The sequence below is a fragment of the Chelon labrosus genome (genome assembly GCF_963514085.1).
Source record: "Chelon labrosus genome assembly, chromosome: 4".
Lineage (NCBI taxonomy): Eukaryota > Metazoa > Chordata > Actinopteri > Mugiliformes > Mugilidae > Chelon > Chelon labrosus.
The window spans coordinates 5,844,756-5,864,782 of NC_140340.1; the positions used below are offsets into that span (position 1 = coordinate 5,844,756).

Consider the following 20,027-nt stretch of genomic DNA (forward strand, 5'->3'; position numbering starts at 1 on the left):
TTTGACATCGCCGTTGGGACTTATGAACAGTAGAGGCATTGTTCACTGAAGTGTCACTTCTTTAGGTGCTGTGGGTGTGATATTTACTTACCTGTCTCGTCAAGGACTTCAGAGTTTGCCATGCTAAGTGGCTTAACGCTTTTCAAAGATGTTTATTGTCTTATAATTGCCTCCGAGGAACTTGATAATCCTAGTCGTTTTCCAGGCGCAGTGAAACCAGGAAACCCAAAGAGAGTTTCAAACACAACTGTAAGCTCTTAAAATTTTGGCCCAATGAATTACAGGTGTTGTTTTTCTGCAGTAGTCTTTAAATTAAATTTATCAGGAACTGGCTTCATGGTCTTGACAACGGTTCATATCAGTGCTATAGAAAATACAAGTATGATTCTTTTAAAATAAAACGGGAGTCCTTTGGACGTCCATTTTATATTTGTTTTGTCTCCTGCACCCATAATCCACTTTGCAAAAACTGACCGACATGATGGGGCCGAAATGGATGTGATCTGGCAGAGACTGTACGTCTAGTGGAGTCAGACTGGCTGACTGCAGTCTGCAACAGGAAGCCAATACATATCTCTCAGCCTGATCTACAAGGACAAAAGGGGAAGCAGAAATACTGGTGCACTGAACAAATATAGGTTTCATATCGGTTTTGATAATGCCAGATCAGGGCTGGTGGTTTTGTCCATCCCAAGTATTGCTTTTATTCTTTTTATTTACATATAAACCTGTACTATCTAGTCTCAAGGGTTGCCACATTTGAAACTTTATATTGCTCAGGTCATTTGAATATCTCTCAGTAAAAAAAAAAGAAAAGTAGTAGTTAATGCAGATTTCACTTGACGAAAACTATATTATCAAACCAGTAATATGCACAAATAGCCAGTATCTGCAGCTGTTTTGCACAGGGGGTTGTTTCTCAAAGCAGAGATGCACCTTTACATCTGCAGGAGGAGGGAGAAAGGGGGGCTTCGGGACTGGTTTTCCCAATATGTACATGTTCACACGTTCATCCGCATACCAACGCCACAAACAGGCTGCTCACTGCTGCAAAACAAACCCTTGTTTTCTCGTGACAGTTAACGATTGCTCCAATTGTGTTTTTCTTTATTTACAGCCAATGTCTTGCCCCCTGCAGGAGGAAGAAGAAGACCTCACTTTATTTTGACTCATATTGACCGGAAAAGACTTTTTTCCCCTTTTTTTTCTGGACGGAAGTCCCCAGACCGACGTGTTCGTTACTAGTCGTACCGCGGTCGTAGGTCGCGCAGCGTCGTGGATCTTTTTTTTTTAATTTTTTTGTATCTATATATATATATATATATATATTTAATCCGTGGGTTAGCTTCATTAAACTATAGTCGTCTTAGTTGCCCCCCGTCGGTCGCTCGGTCAGCTTTGTAACGTTTCTCGTTCGGTCGGTAAGGAGCCGCGACGGGACCGTTAACCTGACTTCACCGAAGTTAAGGCTACCACCAGTACGTGGACCAGACAACCGGACAGCCAGCCCGTGAACGCACCACATCCATTACGAGGTGTTAGCGAATGACTAACAGTTTATGGTTTTAATTATAAACCGTCCCGGGGACTGTAGCTAGCTAGCTAGCTGGCTAGCTGCTTCTTCCTTCCACGGTATGTAGCGACGTGCTAGCACGGCTAGCCGAGCCGATCGCCGCGTCGGGAGCACTCTCGCTGTTTAACCGATGGTGTTTATCTCTGCAACGACATAGCTGCTGTGGCGTGGCGTGGCGTGGCGTGGCGTGGCTGCTATGGTGCCCGTGATACCGCCAGGGAGCAAACCGCACCTAAAACAGGGAGTGACAGTTCACAGTTGTCACGTTTGCCAGCACGTTAACGGCGCCGCCAGCAGAGGAACAGGTCAGGAGCAGCGACGCGAGAAGCAGCAGCAGCAGCAGCAGGAGGAGGAGGAGGAGACGACCCTCGCAGCGAAACTTATGTCGTGTGTCTTCCTCTCACTCGGCGCCCGCTTTAGTTGAACCTAGCCAGCGAGACGCCAGCGAGACGCCAGCATGAAGGCCCTCGGATCCAAAGTCTCTTTTTTTGCGGGGTTTGTGGTGGGGACCCTCTCCCTGTACGTGTTCCTGCGGCAGGTGTGGTTTGAGAGGACTTCGTCGGCTCAGCAGGCCAGCAGCCCGTTCCAGCCCCACGGCGACCACGACGAGGAGAAGGAGCTCTGGAAGAAAGATGGGTCTGCTCTCTACAACCTGAGGCACCCCCACCACAGAGGTACGTCTCCTTACATGAAATGTGGGGAGAGGACCTGCCTCAACACCACTTCACTTAACCTGTAGTATTGAAACACAGCCCCCTGTTAATGAGGAAGTAATGTAAAAAATAAAAAAACACATGCTTGGGACACGGTAAACAATTGTGTGTGTGATTCAGTTTTGGATTTGGAAGTAAAACAAGTACCTGCGAGAGTGTTTCCTGCTCCATTTACCCTGGAAGCATCGCAACTCTCACTCCAACAACTGGAAGTTTGAGTTTTTATTCGCAGGATTAAATGAAAAACTGTTTCTATGGTTTATACTCGGAAGGCTTAACAGAAGAGACAATTACGCCACAAACCACGTCATACAAAGGTCTGCCATAAATCATTAACTTTTGGGTTCCTTTCCGCATATGCCTTGTGTGTATTATGTGTCAAAGGGCTTTCATCTGTCATCACCAGGAGCCGGATATTTCCCTGGAGCTAAACGTACCCTCCTGCTGTAGTTGTTTGAAGGACGGATTGAGCTTTTTTTTCTTTCTTTGTCGCCGTTGTTTGATTTAGTTTTGTTGACATAACTGGTGTGATAGGAGATCTTTATGTGGCACACACTAAACACAGAGTAAATATCATCATATACTTCTAAGGCTCCCTGCTGTTTTCTTTCACAGGTGATACGTGCCTTAACAGGTGTTTGCAGTACTTGCAAGAGATTTTGAATCGGTTTTGTGTGCACTAGACGTCCCCCCCTTACGTTGTTTATTTATCCTCTCGGGATAAATTAAGTTTTCTGAATTTTCAGTACTAGCATCCTGTCACCAAGGCTAGGTGTTTATTTATTTTTTTGGTCCCACATTCGAAATTTAAATTGCGGCGTGCACTCATTCGTAGTGTTTTTCGGTGTAGTCAGGTTATGTATTGACTGAAACCGCTCAGGCCTGTAATGGTGAAGAGAACCCTGTTTTTCAAGTTTGCCAATTTCCCAAACGTGACGCAAGTGAGAATACCTGGACAGTTTCCCGTCAGTGTGCAACTACATGTCTAGCAAACTTTTTACTACATTAAATGTGTCGGTATGAATTTCAGTCTCGTGCGATGAAGTCATTATAGCTTTATCGTGTTTTATTTTTTACAGGAAGTCGGTAAGCTTGAACGTTTTGCATAATAGTCGGTGTCTCCAGCTTCAAACTCATTCCAGTAAAACAGTGCCAAGTACTAGAAACTTTCAAAGCCAGTACTCGGATTCATGGTTGTGTGTCCAAGGTTTATAAATATATCTCTCAGCAGCTTAAATAAGCACAACTTTTTTTTTTTTTCCATTGACTAATCCGCTGTCGAGCCGAGTTTCTGAATCAGTTAGGACTCTATTGAGAGCATGGGATTATTTTTAACTCCACTTTGCCTCTTTTTTAAAAAAATACAATTAGTTTAAGACGGTATATTATAGGATTATGTTGCGGCGCAGTGGTGTGGTGGTTAGCACTGACGCCCCACAGTAAAGGAAGGCCGACTGTGTGTGGAGTTTGCATGCTCTACCTGTTCTCTCCAGGTACTCCAGCTTCCCCACCGTTCAGAGACATGCTCGTTAGGTAATTGGTGATTCTGAATTGGCCGTAGGTGTGAGTGTGAATGGTTGTCTGTGTCAGCCAGCCCCTTCGGAAGACAAGCGGTTACAGAAAATGAATTTTAGGATTATATTTGTCATTTGGCGTCCTCATAGTGGCAGTGAAAGGTCTGTAAATATTGCAATATTTCCAGAATTGCTGCAAAAATACTACAAGCTTCACGTTGAGTGTAATATTTACACCGTTCAGCTGCCAGTGTCAGTTGTCACTGCTGCATAGAAGTCACGGTGTGAAAATGAAATGTACATAGAAATATGGAAAAAAAAAAAAACTTGAAACCCACAATTTAATTCTTTTTCTTTTTAAATCAGTGGCATAAATCTGACTAAACTTTAAATAAATAAAATAAGTTTGCGTAACACATTGTCACTCTTGTTGAAACACAGGGGTGTTACTGTAAATAAAGCAGAATGTGGAAGTCATTACCAGAGTGATTAAATACATGTACGACCTGTCTGTCAGCTATCAAAACTTGTATTAACCCGTAAGGCTCATTCAGACAACTGCGGAACTAGACGCCCTAACTCATTCACGCAGCCTACGTCGGTGCGAGCCACTTATACTTGTGAGCTCGTCAGTCTGGCTCGCTCTGTAAATTCAATTCAATTCAATTCAATTTTATTTATATAGCGTCAATAACAATACAAATCGTCTCAAGACGCTTTACAAAAACCCGGCCTGAAACCCCCAGAGCAAGCCTGAAGGCAACGGTGGCAAGGAAAAACTCCCTTTTAACAGGAAGAAACCTCGAGCAGAACCCAGCTCATATGGAGGGACCCATCTGCCTAAGGCCAGCCGGGTACAGACAGAAGAAAGAGAGAAGAGAACAGCAAAGAGAGAAGAAGAACAGCAAAGAGAGAAGAGAAGTAAACACGCCATCCAAATGCTAGTCTGCGCTGTGTCTTTTTTTTGCCAGTCGATTTGATTGTTGTTCCCACTTCCTGCTTCACTTTCGACAATGGCGACTGTAAAGTTCGCCTGAATTTTGCCAAAATTTTGGGGTTGGTGTCTGCGTTGTTGCCGTAGCCTAAACTGCCCATTACTCTGTATTTATCTTTGTGTGAAAATTTTTATACACTACATGAACAGTGTACTCCTAATATTTGCCAAAACAGAATAATTTAAATTAGGCTTCTTATTTGTTTGTCCTTTATATCACACTCCATAACCATTTGTATTCTTTTGTGGTTTCAGTGTTTCCCACACATAGACGAATCTGTGGCGGTGCGCCACAGATTCAACTCCGACCGCCACAGATTCAACACCGACCAAAAAAAATAAAAAAATAAAGATTTAACACCGACCGTCACATATTGCGTTTCGTTATTCTTTTTTTACGCTATTTAAAACACGCAGCGTATTCGTTCAGCTGCATTTCCTTTCCCTGCTCTCTCTTCGTCTCTCTGTCACTCACGCGTCTCTCTCTCTCTCCCCTCCGTGCACACCACGTCTGTTTGGATTAGAGTGCGGATCGGGCCGCATTTTTCTGTCCTAGCCCGGCCCGCGTCCGACAGAGCAGTAACCGAACCCGACCCGAGCCCGACAGGCATTAAGATATTTATGTCCGAGCCCGACCCCAGCCCGACACAGTTAAAATCTAAGTTTTTTTCTCATACTAATGACACATGCACTTTTTTGTGTGGAAAGCCCGCTTTTATTAAGCAACTGTAGGAAGGCGTTCGGAAATGTCAACAGATGAGCGCCTCAGCGCACACGGGGCAAAAAGCGCCGTTATAACACAGGCGCACACATGTAGCTTAATACGCACGTCTTTCGTTGTCCTGGCTAGTTTGACACATTTCCGCACACAGGAAGACGGATTTGGGGTAATATTTTACATTTATTTTAATCACAAAAACGAACCTTTGCATCAAGTGAAACAGGCCCATTGGCTACCTACATAATAAGCAGTTTTAAGTTTTAAATGGTCAATGCCTTATCGCGCCGACCGCCACACATTGCTGTCAAATCTGTGGGAAACACTGGGATTTAAATAGATATTACAGTGTACAATCATTTTAATATTTGTCTCCCCTTACCAGGTGAGGATAGCCACTTGGCTGATGAGCTGTACAAGAAAGTGCGTATTCTTTGCTGGGTGATGACTGGACCCAGCAACCTGGAGAAGAAAGCTCGGCACGTCAAGTCCACATGGAGTCGTCACTGCAATATTGTTGTCTTCATGAGCTCTGTGGACGACCCTGACTTCCCCACAGTGGGGTTAGGGACAAAGGAAGGTCGCGATCAGCTGTACTGGAAGACGATCCGGGCCTTCCATTACGCCTACGAGCATTACGCCAACGAGGCGGATTGGTTCCTCAAGGCAGATGACGACACCTACGTAATAGTGGACAACCTTCGGTGGATCCTCGCGAACCACACGCCCAGCGATCCAATTTACTTTGGCCGAAGATTCAAGCCCTACACCAAGCAGGGCTACATGAGTGGTGGCGCGGGCTACGTACTGAGCAAAGAGGCCCTGCGGAGGTTTGTTGACGGTTTTAAAAGCAAAGTGTGCACCCACACTACCTCAGTAGAGGACCTTGCTATGGGTCAGTGCATGGAGAAAGTTGGGGTGCTGGCGGGAGACTCCAGAGACACTAAGCATAGAGAGACATTTCACCCTTTTGTTCCTGAGCAGCACCTCACTACCAAGTTCCCCAAGAGCTTCTGGTATTGGAGCTACTGCTACTACCCCATCTCAGAGGCAAGTGCAGCAAACACTCTGGAATTTCTCTTCACTCTTGATGTAGGATAGAAGTTTTATGAATCTGTCTCTGCACTGTTTATGGTTAGCTTATGAACAATGACTGTTTAACAGCGTAATACCAGGAGATGTGACGCCTTAATATCTTGTGATGTTTCGTAACTATATACTCCTTTTTTTTCCCGTCCCAGGGTCCCCACTGCTGCTCAGATATTTCAGTGTCCTTCCATTATGTAGACGCTGAAACCATGTATCTGATGGAATACTACACCTATCACCTGCGTGCCTTCGGATACAGATACCGTTACCAGCCACCCATCCCAAAAAGCTACAGTATTGAACAGTCAAGTTCCTTGGATGCTGCAAAAGGACAAAAAGAGGCGGCTCCTCAGGAGAAGGAGAAAGGGTCGGTGGATAAAAAATCCGGGACTGACCGGGAACAGGATGAAGATCCCCCGCCTGTGGCTGCAAAAGGCCCTGATACTAAGGCAGAGGGTGGGAAATGGGTGTTTTAAGCATTTGCTTAGTCGTTCTTGGCTCATACTTCTGTTAAAGTAGGAAAGCAATCCACTCTGCTCTTCGGTTTCTTCACAAAAAAAGTGCATTGCCCGTGGAGGATTCTTGAGCTGAAGGGCTGCTTGGGATGTGAACCATCATTGCAGCACTGGTCTTTAGCCTAAGAGCTGGTTTAATGAACAACCGAGCGTCTTCTCATAAAATCGAGAGCACCTTCCGGTTGACCTTTATTCATTTGACAACTACCAAAAGCCTGTAGTTGGAAGTGTTTTCCAGTTGATTTATACATTAAAAGAAGTCCCTTTTCTTAACTGCTACAGTTTCACCAAAACTTGATCTTCCTTTCACTTCTCCTTGACTTGCTGAAGTTGTTCGTCTTTATTTCGCTCTGCGTGCCTGTAAATGATTTATGTGTGTCTTGAGCTGATTCAGCTAAAAATTTAAACGGCGGTTTTCTGGTTCTGCGGCATGCTATGTTGAAATTATTATTATTATTATTAGTCACATTTTATTTGAATTTAGCCATATTAGGATTTATTTTACGCCAAGACGGTTTCAGATTTGTCTCTAATAGTCACTATTGAAGTTAAGAAAGGTCTAGAGCCGCAACTAACAATTATCTCTCTTACTCATTCATCCACGTGTATTTCCTCAATCAAGCAGCTAATCTTTTTTTTAATTTTTTTAAGAAAATGCGGAAATTGTTGAAAATGGCTGCTATGTTTTCCTAGAGCCTTGTATGATGTCTTCAAATAGCTGATAAGACAAAGAAAAGAAGCAAATCCATATAAAAGAATAGCCGGACCATGATTGTTGTGTGTAGACTTGACCTGCCAGGTACTAGCATCACTGGAAATGATTTGAAATGTTAAGGTAAAGGCAGTTTTCTCTAATTTACTTTCAGGTTGTTTAGGAAATTATCTCAGTGTTTGACCTATTAAATGTTACACTTTCAGCCTTAAGTGGGAATTCAACAGAAAATGCCGCCAGGTGCCAGTTTACGAGGCACCGCTCGCTCCTCAGTGGCTAACAGAAATGTAGTGAGGCGGCCGCGATGCTTTAAACGAAATGTGCGCCTGACTGCATTTCTACAGCTCAGCCAAAGATGTATTCACAACCATTCTGAGAACAGCCAGTGATGCGGTCGTTGCTATTCTTGTTTTCTTGGCAGCAGGTCTCTCTCTCTCCCTCTTTTTGTATTTCTTTGTCACACATAGTCTGTTGTATTTCCGTCTGTAGAAGCAAAACCCAGACCGCCCTCACCTAGTTGTCTGTCAGTGCTTCCTCAAACTTTCACTGAACACACACTTTACAATTTCCCTCCATCCTCCCCCAGTGGACTCATTAGCTTGTGCCTTGTAAATTGAGATTGTACGAGCCGACTTTGCACTGTGACATTACCCCCGATGAGAGCGATGCTTGCAGCGTATTTCAAATGGAGTATAATTCATTGAATCCTTCCATTGTGATGTGTCTGGCCTTTTATACAGTTTTAAACAAACAAAGTGTAAACTAAGTAGTGTTATTTTTTTAAATCTTGGGCCAGACAGGTTTTTTTTTTGTTTATTTTTCTGTCACCAATATGTACATTTTAAAGTATTCCTAACAGTTGTGATACAGACAAATACTTTCAGTGTATGGGTGTTACATTAATGACCAAATGCAGGATTAAGTGCTGACAAAAACGGAACAAATTTGGCTTTCTGTGTGAAACTAAATGCACTTTTTACTGAAACGATAGCAGTTTTTCTCTCTTAACCACTTCCACACTTTACTTTCCACAAGGTTAAATGTGTTTACACTCTTGTTTCCTTGTGTGCATGAACATGGAGCATGATTAAATTTTTTTTTTTTTACTTGTATTCAAAATGAAATAGTCCAGTCAGTTTTAACAAAGTCGACATGTTGACAGAGTGGTTTCTTTTTCCTTGAAATGAAGTCAGTTTGCTGACTCGTCGATGGTAACATCCAAATCCAGATTTTGATTTGGAGTGGCGCAGCGCATCCGGTCCTTGACAATCTTCTCAATATTGAAATGGAAAGGGAAAGGGTGTATAGTGCTGTATTTATATTTGAAATGTATTTATGTTGGTACTGAGTTCTGAATTGCGTCGGCGCGCTTTTGGTGTGTAAGTGAGTTTGTGTTGGTGTGTGAGCACACATAATCAGTGTGCGGCATCCTTTTTAGTGAATGGTTCTTTAATCACTATGAATAAATGCATATTTTATTGTACACCTTGTGGTTTTCGTTTTTTTTTCTTAATGAGAGTACATTATTTTAGAGAAGTGTTCTTGCAAGGTTAATTACTTTCACTTTGTCTGTGGTTACATGTCCTATGTGAGAAAAGTCAACATTGCCAACAGGACAATGTGCGACGTCTCTGTTACCGAAGGTGCCGAATCCTGAGTAAAACAACAAGTTCTGGTCAAAAGCTTAAGGAACAAATGTACTTTTCTTTCTTAATAAATTTCGAGGCTTGAGGCAAGTCAGAGTTTCTTACCTCTGACTTTGTTGACTAATACATTGCCCTTCCACATTCTGTAAATGTCTCTACGCGAGCAGACAAGTCATTCCTGTTTCACACAAGGAAGCAACTTACTGTATTAATCTGCATGTAACCGCAGTAGTCATGAGCCAGTAACCATCAGTTGGGCGAGTTTGTTTGAACTTTTAACAACTGCTAAAAACAAAATGAAAGGAACATCTTCATATCTTTACTAAGATGGACTGGGCAATGTGTTAGGAACTAAAGGATGCCACATCATTTTATGGATTTATTTAAAGCTGTTAACCCTACAGGGGACTAAATTCAAAAACACTCTGAAAATCTAAGTGAAAAAATTATGGTGATGGTGTCTTTGGGTATCTCCTCCCAGATCTGGACAAGGGCATCACTGAGCTCCTGGACAGTCTGAGCAACCTGGTGGCATCGGATGGGCAGAGACATAATGTCCCAGAGGTGTTCTATTGGATTTAGGTCATGAGAGTGTAGGGCAACTCAATGGTATCAATTCTGTCATCCTCCAGGAACTACTTGCATACTCTCACCACATGAAGCATTGTCATGCACCAGGAGGAACCCAGGACCCACTGCACCAGTGTAGGGTCTGACAGTGGGTCCAAGGACTTCATCCAGATATCGATACAAATGGCGGGCAAGGTGCCGTTGGCTACGGCTTCTCCAAACCCTTTCACATGTACCACATGCTCAGGCTAAACTTGCTCTCATCCTTGAAAAGCACAGGGCGCCAGAGGTAGACCTGCCAATTCTGGTTACTCCATGCACAAAGGAACCTTCTGAGTGTGTCCTGTAGTGTCTGGCAACAGAATGTCGTCAATGTCCTATGTGTTGAGGGGAGGGGCCTCTGTGGATCATCCCACAGATACTTGATCAGTTTGGGATCTAGTGAATTTGGAGGCCAGGTCAACACCTTGTGCTGTTCTTCATGTTTTTTTTTAGTTGTTCCTAAAGTGTTTTTGTGTGTGTGTGTCTGTGTCAGGCTGCATCCTGCTGGGGATGGCTGCTGCCATCAAGGAGTGTCATTGCTATGGGGTGGGGGTGTCTGGTCTGGTCTAGGCGCATATTATCATTTTAAACCATCATATATTGGAACATTGCATTAGTTATGTCTCATGCATATCCTTGGCCTGAGTATATAAAGATAAGTTGAAGAAAAACTTAAAAGCTGTCATAGTGGAGTTTTTATTTCTAATATTGATAAAACAAATTCATATACAGTGAATTTTCCTACAAATACACCAGGATGTAGTGCAAGTATTGAATGCCTTGCAGTATAAATCGGTGATGCAGAAGTCAAGCACTCATCCTCCGTCCCAACAGATCAGCGAGGATGTGATCGTTGTGTCCTGCACAAGACAAAGAAAAGAAAATATGTCACGGAGCACTGAGGTCAGTGCAGAAAAATGCCGCATCCCGGTTTGAATTGGAGTTCTTACTTTGCCTGGAGACTGGGGTGTTTCTTTGGTCTGCAAAAAAAAGAGTAACAGGTGAGATGGTTTATTCTCAGCGAATATCAGCCATCAGCGAAACTCAACTCACCGTTCAGCGGAGCAGCTCTTCTCCGTCCCATCAGACTCACGAAGCTGTCGTAATCGACGCCATCAAATCTCTTCAGCGCTGCGTCTTCACTAACACACCGATCTGGTTTGGCCTGAAAGCAAAATAAAAAATTCATGCATTTCATCTTCTTGCTCCTGACGAGATATCTGCTGCAGTGACATGAAGGACCAGGCCATAGTCATACCTTCATCAGTGATCCATATTTCTCATCTGTACACCAGGACCTCCCAGGAAATAGGACAAGGAAGATCAACGCAACCAGTGAGGCAAAAGTGCAGCGGTTTGGCGTCCTCGCCATCACTCTGAAATGGGAATGAGCGTTTTATATTTAAAGGAGGAACAACTACTCCCACTGTCCAAAGACATGCTCGTTAGGTTCATTGGTGATTCTAAATTGGCTGTAGGTGTGAATGTGAATGGTTGTCTGTCTCTCCAGCCCTGCGAAAGACTGGAGACCTGTTCAGGGTGTACCCCGCCTCTCGCACAATGACAGCTGGGATAGGCACCTTTTTTTGGTTTTATTTTTTTCCTCACACGTCTTTTTCTCACACAATTAAGCTGCTGTAGTTCATGTCCCCTATTAAAGACTAAATGCTGGCTGAGTGTTTTAAATCTTCCATAAATGCACAATTCTGCCGTTCTCCTCAATAGCTGATTGTCTTTTATTCTGCTTTAATTAAATCAGTCCTGAGCAGCATCTGAGTATGTCCTGAAATGTGCAAGTGACAAAAGTAGTTAATGCACCAAACGCACTGGTTTTCAAGATTTTTATGTCATTTTGTAATCTGTGGAATGCTGCAATAGCCGCAGTACGCTTATCTGCAGTAGCTGTACTTTAAACTTTAAACTGAGAAGTTCAAGTAGTCTATTCACAGCCGGGAATAACACCAAAAAATTACAGTTCCAGTTACATTTATTTATACCATTGATCCATGATCACCAAGCTGGCTGGATTAACAGAAAAAGGCATTTTAGACCTAATGTTGAGTGTCATCCATACATATAGTGTTAATGCCCTCGTTTTCTTTATCATTTCATTACAAGATGAACTGGTAACCCTTTTCCTAAACACATCTGTTCATTCTCATCTGATTTGTAAACTGTAATTTGTAAGCTGTAAACTGTTTTTCATGTATTTCTTTGGGTAATAGGTAACTTCGGATAAATAGTTTTGAAATGTCTCCAAAAAGTCAGTGGAAGAGTGAAATAGTACATTTGTGACTATTAGTCAATCCTTAACCCTAATCTGTCAATTTTTCCATCCCGTAAATATTCAGGAAATCATAAAAACACATAGAACATCCATTAATAGTGTATAGACCTGTATACACCTGTATTTCTGCTCTGGAGAGACAAATTCCATTTAAAACAATTACGAAAGAGTGAAGTCTTACCTTGATCTGATGCTTCAGTATAAACCAGTGATCTGTTCAGCAGTTTATTTGGCATCAAACGAGCTCTGCGTCTTCTTGCTCAGCAGCCCCTCAGCTATTATAGCCCTTGGGCTCGTATGAAATCCAATTAGCACTCTGCCTGCCACCAGAACCCCATCCCACCCATACACATGCACACATAAACAAACACACACACACACACACACACACACACACACACACACACACGTTTGTATGGCTATCTTAGTGAGGACATTCATAGACATAATGCATTCCCTCGCCTCTTACCCTCACCATAACGTAATTCTAACCTTTATCCTAAAACTGAGTCTTAACCCTCAAACAGCCTTGTAAAGAAGTGAGGCTCGTCCAAAATGTCCTCACTTTGCACAAATGTCCTCACTCCGATGGTATGAAACTAAACACTGGTCCTCAGAAAGATAGCTGTACAAGAGTACACCCACACACACAAACACACACGATCTATAGTATCCTTCTCGTCTTTGGAGGGAGTTATGTTACAGCTGGTTCATAAAGATTGTACCAAACCTGATGAAAAGTAAAAAAGGAAACCACTTTGGTCCTTCCCAAGTTACCAAGGCCTTCACCAAGGCCTTCACCAAGGCCTTCACCAGTTTTACTGTTGTTGTGAGGAAGTTAATAGTCTGTTTAACAATCAAATACTACGGACTTCCTATTTGGGATAAAAATAAATAAATAAATTAGTCCTGAAATTATTTAATGTCAGGGTGAAGACTTGGTGTAGTGTGCATGTAGTCAAGTCAAGTCAAGTCACGTTTATTTATATAGCACACTTAAACGCAATGTAATTGACCCAAGGTGCTCACAGAAATAAAATATATACAGTAATAAAAACAAAAATATAAATGACAAAAAAAAGTAAATAAAACATAAATAAATGGAAATACATAATAATAATAATAATAATAATAATAAACAGATTATGATTGTAGATAAAAGAACATATGGTTACTGAAACTAATACTACTAGAGAAAGATGTACAGTAAAGTTAAAGATGCCAGTTAATATAATACTGAAAAGAAATAGAAATAAGATAAATAAACAAACAAGGGGAGAAATTAATGGACATTATAGGCCAAAGAAAATAGATGGGTCTTTAAATTTGATTTAAAACTAGTGATGGTGGGACAGGACTTAATTTCTATAGTGGCTAGGTACAAGGAACTAGGGTCTCAATAAACCACCAAGAATATGTGAAGATGTAAAAACGTATGATATCCCAGTTTTACTCAGTAATATTTAGTAAAAATATCTGTATTTTTTTCTTATTTCATTACATAACAATAGTAATGAATTATGGACTGTAATACAATGATAATCATTAAAAAATAATTAAACCATTAGGTATGTGTGTCCCAGGAAATGGAGCCTGTAATACGTCTGTGTGACTGGACTTGGAAAGTAGTGCAAGCCCTGCAAGTGGATATTGCTGCCCTGCCTACACTGTCATTGGCTGCAGCGGAAGAGCACGAAGCCAAATAACTCCCACGCTCTCTGAAACCATCACCACACCAATGAAGACCGGAGGCCTTCTGACTGACCCCTTCTTTCCACAAACAATAACGCCAAAGTTTCATTACACCCACCTGCAGTTTATAAGGTCATACTTGAAAATGACTCTATCTCACAGACAGCAACTCCTGCGTTCATAACAACAATTTACTGTAGAAGTGGCTCATAAAATGTTTTCTTCTGTTGTATATTAAAGAGTTATGTGACGGCAAAAACAGAAAGAAGTGCTCTTCAGCTGCAAGATGGCGCCGACGAAGGTAGCCACGGTGTTTTGGTGCGCCCCACTTTGTTTTGCTTTTTTGCTTGTTAATCCTGTTTTTTGTTGTGTGAGGAACACATACACAAGGGATGACCTGCTCCTTCCGTTTCCTGGGCACCATCATCTCCCAGGACCTCAAATGGGAGCTGAACATCAGCGCCCTAATTAAAAAAGCACAGCAGAGGATGTTCTTCCTGCGGCAGCTGAAGAAATTCAACCTGCCAAAGACAATGATGGTTCACTTCTACACTGCCATCATTGAGTCCATCCTCACCAACTCCATCACCACCTGGTATGCTGCAGCCTCTGCTAAGGACAAGAGCAGACTGCAGCGTGTCATTTGCTTTGCAGAGAAGGTGATTGGCTGCAGTCTGAAGTCTCTTGACGAGCTGTACGCTTCCAGGTCTCTGAAGCGTGCAGCTAAGATTGCGGCTGATCCCTCTCACCCTGGACACGGACTATTCAACAGACTCCCCTCTGGCAGACGGCTGCAATCCATCGAGTGTAGGAACACTCGGATGGCGAACAGTTTTTTCCCATCCGCAGTGCGTCTGCTGAACAATGCCAAGCCCCCCCCCCCCATCAAACCCGCTACCATCCCACTGTAAATGTTCTGGCTGAATATATATATACTGTGTATATATTTTTTGTTTTTTTTGTATTTTTGTATATTTGAGAGCCAAGTTTCTTTATTTTATTTTATTCTATTTTATTTTATTTTATGCGTAATTTGTGCAACAACACCAAAGCAAATTCCTCGTATGCTCGGCAATAAAGTCTTTTCTGATTCTGATTCTTCTATCATACCAAATATTAGAAGAATCCAGTTGTTTACCGCTTTGCTACAGCCTTGCTCACGAGATATGATGCACCACACTCTAATATTTCACCTTGCAGAAACCATTTAGAGCCGGCCTCGGCCACGCATTGCAAACTACTGATACACGAAAGGCCGCGCTCCTCCTATTGTCCTCGGGTGGAGCCTAGATAGAATAAAACTTCTGTGCACACTTAGTCGGGGGCTTCTCCTTTTCTACCCATAAGGTGGTTAGGCTAAAGTCTCAGCGCTGACTCTGTACCTATTCTCTGCGTGCTAAATAAACTGTCAGTTGGAGAGAAGTTGTCGGGTGGTCTATTCATAGTCGAACTAGCCTTTCCAATAGGTATAAAGAACCTGGGCTGAAGGAGAGGGAAAAATTCCTCCTTCAACACTTCCTTCTTTTGTCATATAAACCCAAAAACTCTTTACAGACATATGAAGCTATGTTGTGGATAGTTTTTCACCCCTATTGACATCTGTTAAAGTTGTTTACCTACTCTCTATTTTCCCTTCAATTCTTTCAGCTCTTTTCATCAAGATAAAGCCGCACCGATTGTATTTTATGACTATCCACACCATAGACTGTATATAAATATGGCCAATGCGTCCCCATCTCCTTGCACTGGCCAAACTGACTCCATTTTCCCAGGGATGCAGGCAGCGCCATCTTGTGTGTTGTACGGTCTGAGACTTCCTCTAGATTCATTCATGTTTTCGTTTGATTAATACTGTGCTCTACTCTACCTCCTCCAGTTACAATGAAATGTTGACTGCTTCAGAGAGCAATCGGCATCAGAAAAATCAGAATATCAGAAAAATGGACACTCGCATCAGCATTATATTAACTACCAAAAATGACAGAAACCAGCCTTGAAAAATTATTTGACGTGTATTTTAGTGTTTTAGTTTGGCCCAGGTCCCATCCACTAACATGGAGGGGGTGGAGCTTATGACCTATACTGCAAGCAGTCACCAGGGGGAGCTCTACTTGCTTTGGCTTCATCTTTATCCAGTCTATGGTCCTCACCATAAATCACCTTCTATTCAAGCTTAAATTATAAGCTCCATAACTAAAGCACAACTTTGGACCCTATGCCCTAACCTGACGAGCACCCCCCCAGAAATACAACAATGCGTTGTGGCCATGCAGACTGTGTGACTGTTGTGATTGGTCCAAAGTGCAAATAACTGTTGATCCATGTTTATTAGCTTCATCTCAAGCATTATTTGCGCACTTCCTCTCGCAATTTTTTCAAGAACAGATTAGTGGAGTGATTACAGAACAATGCAGACACACCAGCATACAGCGTATAAATGCTTTCACTGGCATTGACTGCAGGAGTATAGATCAAGCTTTAGACTGTAATTCTTCCCCTGAACGCAGAGTTTCTTTTTCATTGGGAAACTTTTTTTTCTTCATAAGATTTCAACACCAAACTACTAGTTCCTGCAGCGTCTTTCGCGATAGCCCCCCTGTTATTTTCAGTTCTGGCAATCTACATTGACGTGAAACACTCCGCTACCATTAATGTATATATATAAAAGTCCAGCACTCAAGCTTTAATAATTTAGATTTCCTAATTGGCTTTTAAGCTGTGGGTTTCATGAGTAGTTTCACCGGTTTGTCCTGTACCACACTTTGTGGTGAAAAGCATGCAGCAGTAGCAGTAGTGCATTCATATGAGACGACTGCAGCACCTGTCCTACTTTTGGTTTTTCCCATCTCATTCACATGGAATAATTTATGAACTGTAAAGTTAAAAAGATAGCATCGTAGAGGTTTTAAAGGTATTGCTTAATCTGAGCTTCCAATCGCAATAGTAATCACATCCGTTTTGGGCTTGGCAGTCATGATGAATGATTAGCTCCATCCAAAAATAACAATGGCCACTTCAGCCGCAAGTCGTGAGAGTCTAGAAGCCACCGAGGCTAACAGTTAGCTAGCTGATAACCTTGTAACTCAATGCAAGAAATTTAAAGGCATAACAAACCAAACATATTATAAAACAACAAAGAAGGGTTATAATACTGTATGTACGGTTAAAACACTGATTTCCCAGCAGCCTTTATGCCTTCACATTTTGTAAATTAAGTTACCCAGTTGTGAGCTTGCTAATTGTTGGCCTTGGTGGCAGTGGCGTTCCCGGGAATTATGGCTGATGTCATTGTTGCGTAATAACCGCAGTCTTAAGAGCTCCATTTGAACTAAAAACTTCTTTATGTTTCAAAGGCGTGGAGTTGAGAGACTGAATGCTCTGAAACCCATGGTGGACAGTCGGGCAGGTGATGAAATAAGTTGGGTGAAATATAACTGGAGAAGTTCAGACAGATATGAGGGCCTTGAAGGTTAGCAGCAGGATCCTGTGTTCGATACGGGATTGTATTGGAAGCCAGTGGAGCTGGTGAAGAACTGGGGTGATGCGGTCCGTAGAGGGAGTTCGGGTGACTATATGAGCTGCAGCATTGTGTGACGAGTTGACGTTTGTGGAGACGTTTGGAGGGTAGACCAAAAAGAACGTAAGAGTTACAGTAGCAGATGCATGAGGTGACGAGGGCGTGGACAGGAGTGGCGCTGGTGTTCTGTGCCAGGGATGGGCGAAGTCGGTTGATGTAACAGAAGTGAAAGTGAGTGGGCCGAGTGACGTCGCTGATGTGAGCTTCTAGGATGACACCCAGACTCTTAACATGAGGGGAGGGAGGTACGGTGGAGGAGTCGATGTTTAGCGCCTGTTTTTATTTTTCCAACAACCTGTCATAGACTCACAATCACAGCTTCCAGGCCTGACGATAATCTTTCACATTCAGCTTGTCAAAGTGCTCTGACCCTTCGAGTTCCTGTCTGTGTTGCCTACTCGAATCAGGAATCTGATACTTTGCTTCTGATGTGAGTCAGTCTCAAACTTAGTTCTTGCACTGGGATGATTGGTGTGACCGTGAGTCACAACGCTGACACGTCGAATGAGCCACCACTCTGGAGACACAGACCCCCAACAGTTAATCAGGACCACAGCTGTATGTGCGAAAAGCGTCAGCCTCCCTCTGATTGGACTCCAGGGGCCGATTCCCATCTGCAAACGAGTGTCAATTCTGTTCAACCCAACGCAGCAATGGCTGTGTAAGCAGCGCTCCAATTAACTCTCATACTTTATCAAACACCACCTGGTCGACTGATCGGTAAGTGGCTAAAAAAAACAGAAGGCTGCTTTCTTCATCCAACCAAACTATGTGTCATGAGCATCCATCTGTTGCACTTTTGTGTGCAGGGGTTTATCTTCTTGAACACAGAAGCTTTTCAACATGGTCCATGGTCCACGGTCCAAATAGAGAGATAGGTAAGTAGATAAAGATAGAGACAGACTCAGTTAGTGTCCTCAGTGGTGAAACATCACCCCCTAGTGACGTGAAAGTGAAGTATCTCAGCAAATCTGTCATGTACTCTAATTTATGTTTTATGGTTTACACAGTCGAGCTGATGTACATCTTTCATCTGCTGCAGCCACATTACACACTTACCAAAACATTGGGTACACCAGTGAAAAGTAATGCATTCTAATTAACACAGATTAGGCATAACATTATGACCACCTTCCTAATATTGTGTAGGTCTCCCTTGTGCCTCCAAAACAGTTGTGACTCATCAAAGAATGGACATGGACCTTCTGAGGGTGTCCTGTGGTGTCTGGCAACAGGATGTTGTTAGTGGGGGCCTTTGTGGTTCATCCCACAGATACTTGATCAGTTTAGGATCTAGTGAATTTGGAGGCCAGGTCAACACCTTGCGCTGAACTGCGTGTTTTTTTTTTAGTTGTTCCTAAAGTGTTTTTGTGTGTGTGTCTGTGTCAGACTGCATCCTGCTGGGGATGGCTGCTGCCATCAAGGAGTGTCATTGCTATGGGGTGGGGGTGCCTGGTCTGGTCTAGGTGGGTGCTACATGTCTAAGTAACATCTACACCAATGAATGCCAGGTCCAAAAGTTTCCCAGCTGAACACTGAATTGTCACAAGATGGTCAGTGTTATTCACTTCTCCTGTCAGTGGTCATAATGTTGTGGCTGATATAACAGTAAATCCTCCTTCATGACGGTTATAATGTGCAGTTTAGGTTAAAATTGTTCTCATTCTGGAGGATGTAGTTTGTGGTGCTGTTAAACTGGATTCAATTCAACACTAAAGACTAAGATGGGGTTGTCAAAATAATAGAAAAACACGTGTTGGTATAACACAGTAGAATTCAGTAGGACTGCAAACCACAGCCTCTAAAATAAAAACACAGTTGAATCAACAGCTCTCTCAGTTAACCTGATCTAGTGGTAAATGCCATAACCTTCATGAAGATAAGAACACGCTTCATGTTCTGTGTCTGATCCGTCTAAATATGCGTGGGCGCTTTAAGGCTCATCTTAGAAGGTAACATTCACAAAGCATGGAGAATTTTTTGCTGCTACTGTGCACGATTTGTCCTCGAATGATTCCTGAAGCACTCTCGCAGAGTAAAGCCGTTTTTTTTTTTTTTTTTTGGAAGGTTAGAAAGTGTGTGTAAACGAACAAAAGAAAAGAAAAGAAAGGGGGAGTGTAAGGAAGTGAAAGGGAGAGAGGCGTAGTGGAAGTGGGAGGCGGACAAGGAGGAATTCTTTGAATCTGAACCAAGTGAGAGTGGCCTTTTGTGCTCGGTGTTGCTCACAAGGCAAATGGGTACACAATATGCTACTTGGGAATTAGCAAAGAAATTAGGAGTTTCCTTCTTAATGTAGTTTCAATTCAATTTTTCATTCTGAATCCCCTTTGGTTGGGTCTGATTAATGTGAAATGAATCAAAAAATGAATCACGTTTTTTACTGAT

General features: G+C 42.6%; 2 protein-coding genes across 2 annotated transcripts; one reads left to right on the forward strand and one right to left on the reverse strand.

Moving 5' to 3' along the window:
* Positions 1 to 1,123: 1,123 nt before the first annotated feature.
* On the forward strand, positions 1,124 to 9,051 carry c1galt1lb (core 1 synthase, glycoprotein-N-acetylgalactosamine 3-beta-galactosyltransferase 1, like b). The gene is made up of 4 exons (XM_084543147.1): positions 1,124 to 1,632; positions 1,731 to 2,247; positions 5,898 to 6,562; positions 6,754 to 9,051. The coding sequence occupies exons 2-4, from the start codon at positions 2,031 to 2,033 to the stop codon at positions 7,075 to 7,077; spliced, it is 1,206 nt and encodes a 401-aa protein (XP_084399273.1). The 5' UTR covers positions 1,124 to 1,632; positions 1,731 to 2,030; the 3' UTR covers positions 7,078 to 9,051.
* Positions 9,052 to 10,849: 1,798 nt separating this feature from the next.
* Positions 10,850 to 11,603, reverse strand: tac3b (tachykinin precursor 3b). The gene is made up of 4 exons (XM_084543960.1): positions 11,345 to 11,603; positions 11,140 to 11,251; positions 11,037 to 11,066; positions 10,850 to 10,946 (listed from the first exon to the last, which is right to left on the reverse strand). The coding sequence occupies exons 1-4, from the start codon at positions 11,456 to 11,458 to the stop codon at positions 10,894 to 10,896; spliced, it is 309 nt and encodes a 102-aa protein (XP_084400086.1). The 5' UTR covers positions 11,459 to 11,603; the 3' UTR covers positions 10,850 to 10,893.
* Between the last annotated feature and the right edge of the window lie 8,424 nt (positions 11,604 to 20,027).

Bases quoted from the DNA above. Each gene is read 5' to 3' on its own strand.
- tac3b (XM_084543960.1), bottom strand. From the start codon at position 11,458: ATGGCGAGGACGCCAAACCGCTGCACTTTTGCCTCACTGGTTGCGTTG. The intron at 11,252-11,344 runs GTATGACTATGG...TTTTGCTTTCAG, and splicing joins AATATGGATCACTGATGAAG to GCCAAACCAGATCGGTGTGT. The intron at 11,067-11,139 runs GTGAGTTGAGTT...TTTTTTTTGCAG, and splicing joins AAGAGCTGCTCCGCTGAACG to ACCAAAGAAACACCCCAGTC.
- c1galt1lb (XM_084543147.1), top strand. From the start codon at position 2,031: ATGAAGGCCCTCGGATCCAAAGTCTCTTTTTTTGCGGGGTTTGTGGTG. The intron at 2,248-5,897 runs GTACGTCTCCTT...TCCCCTTACCAG, and splicing joins GAGGCACCCCCACCACAGAG to GTGAGGATAGCCACTTGGCT. The intron at 6,563-6,753 runs GCAAGTGCAGCA...TTCCCGTCCCAG, and splicing joins GCTACTACCCCATCTCAGAG to GGTCCCCACTGCTGCTCAGA.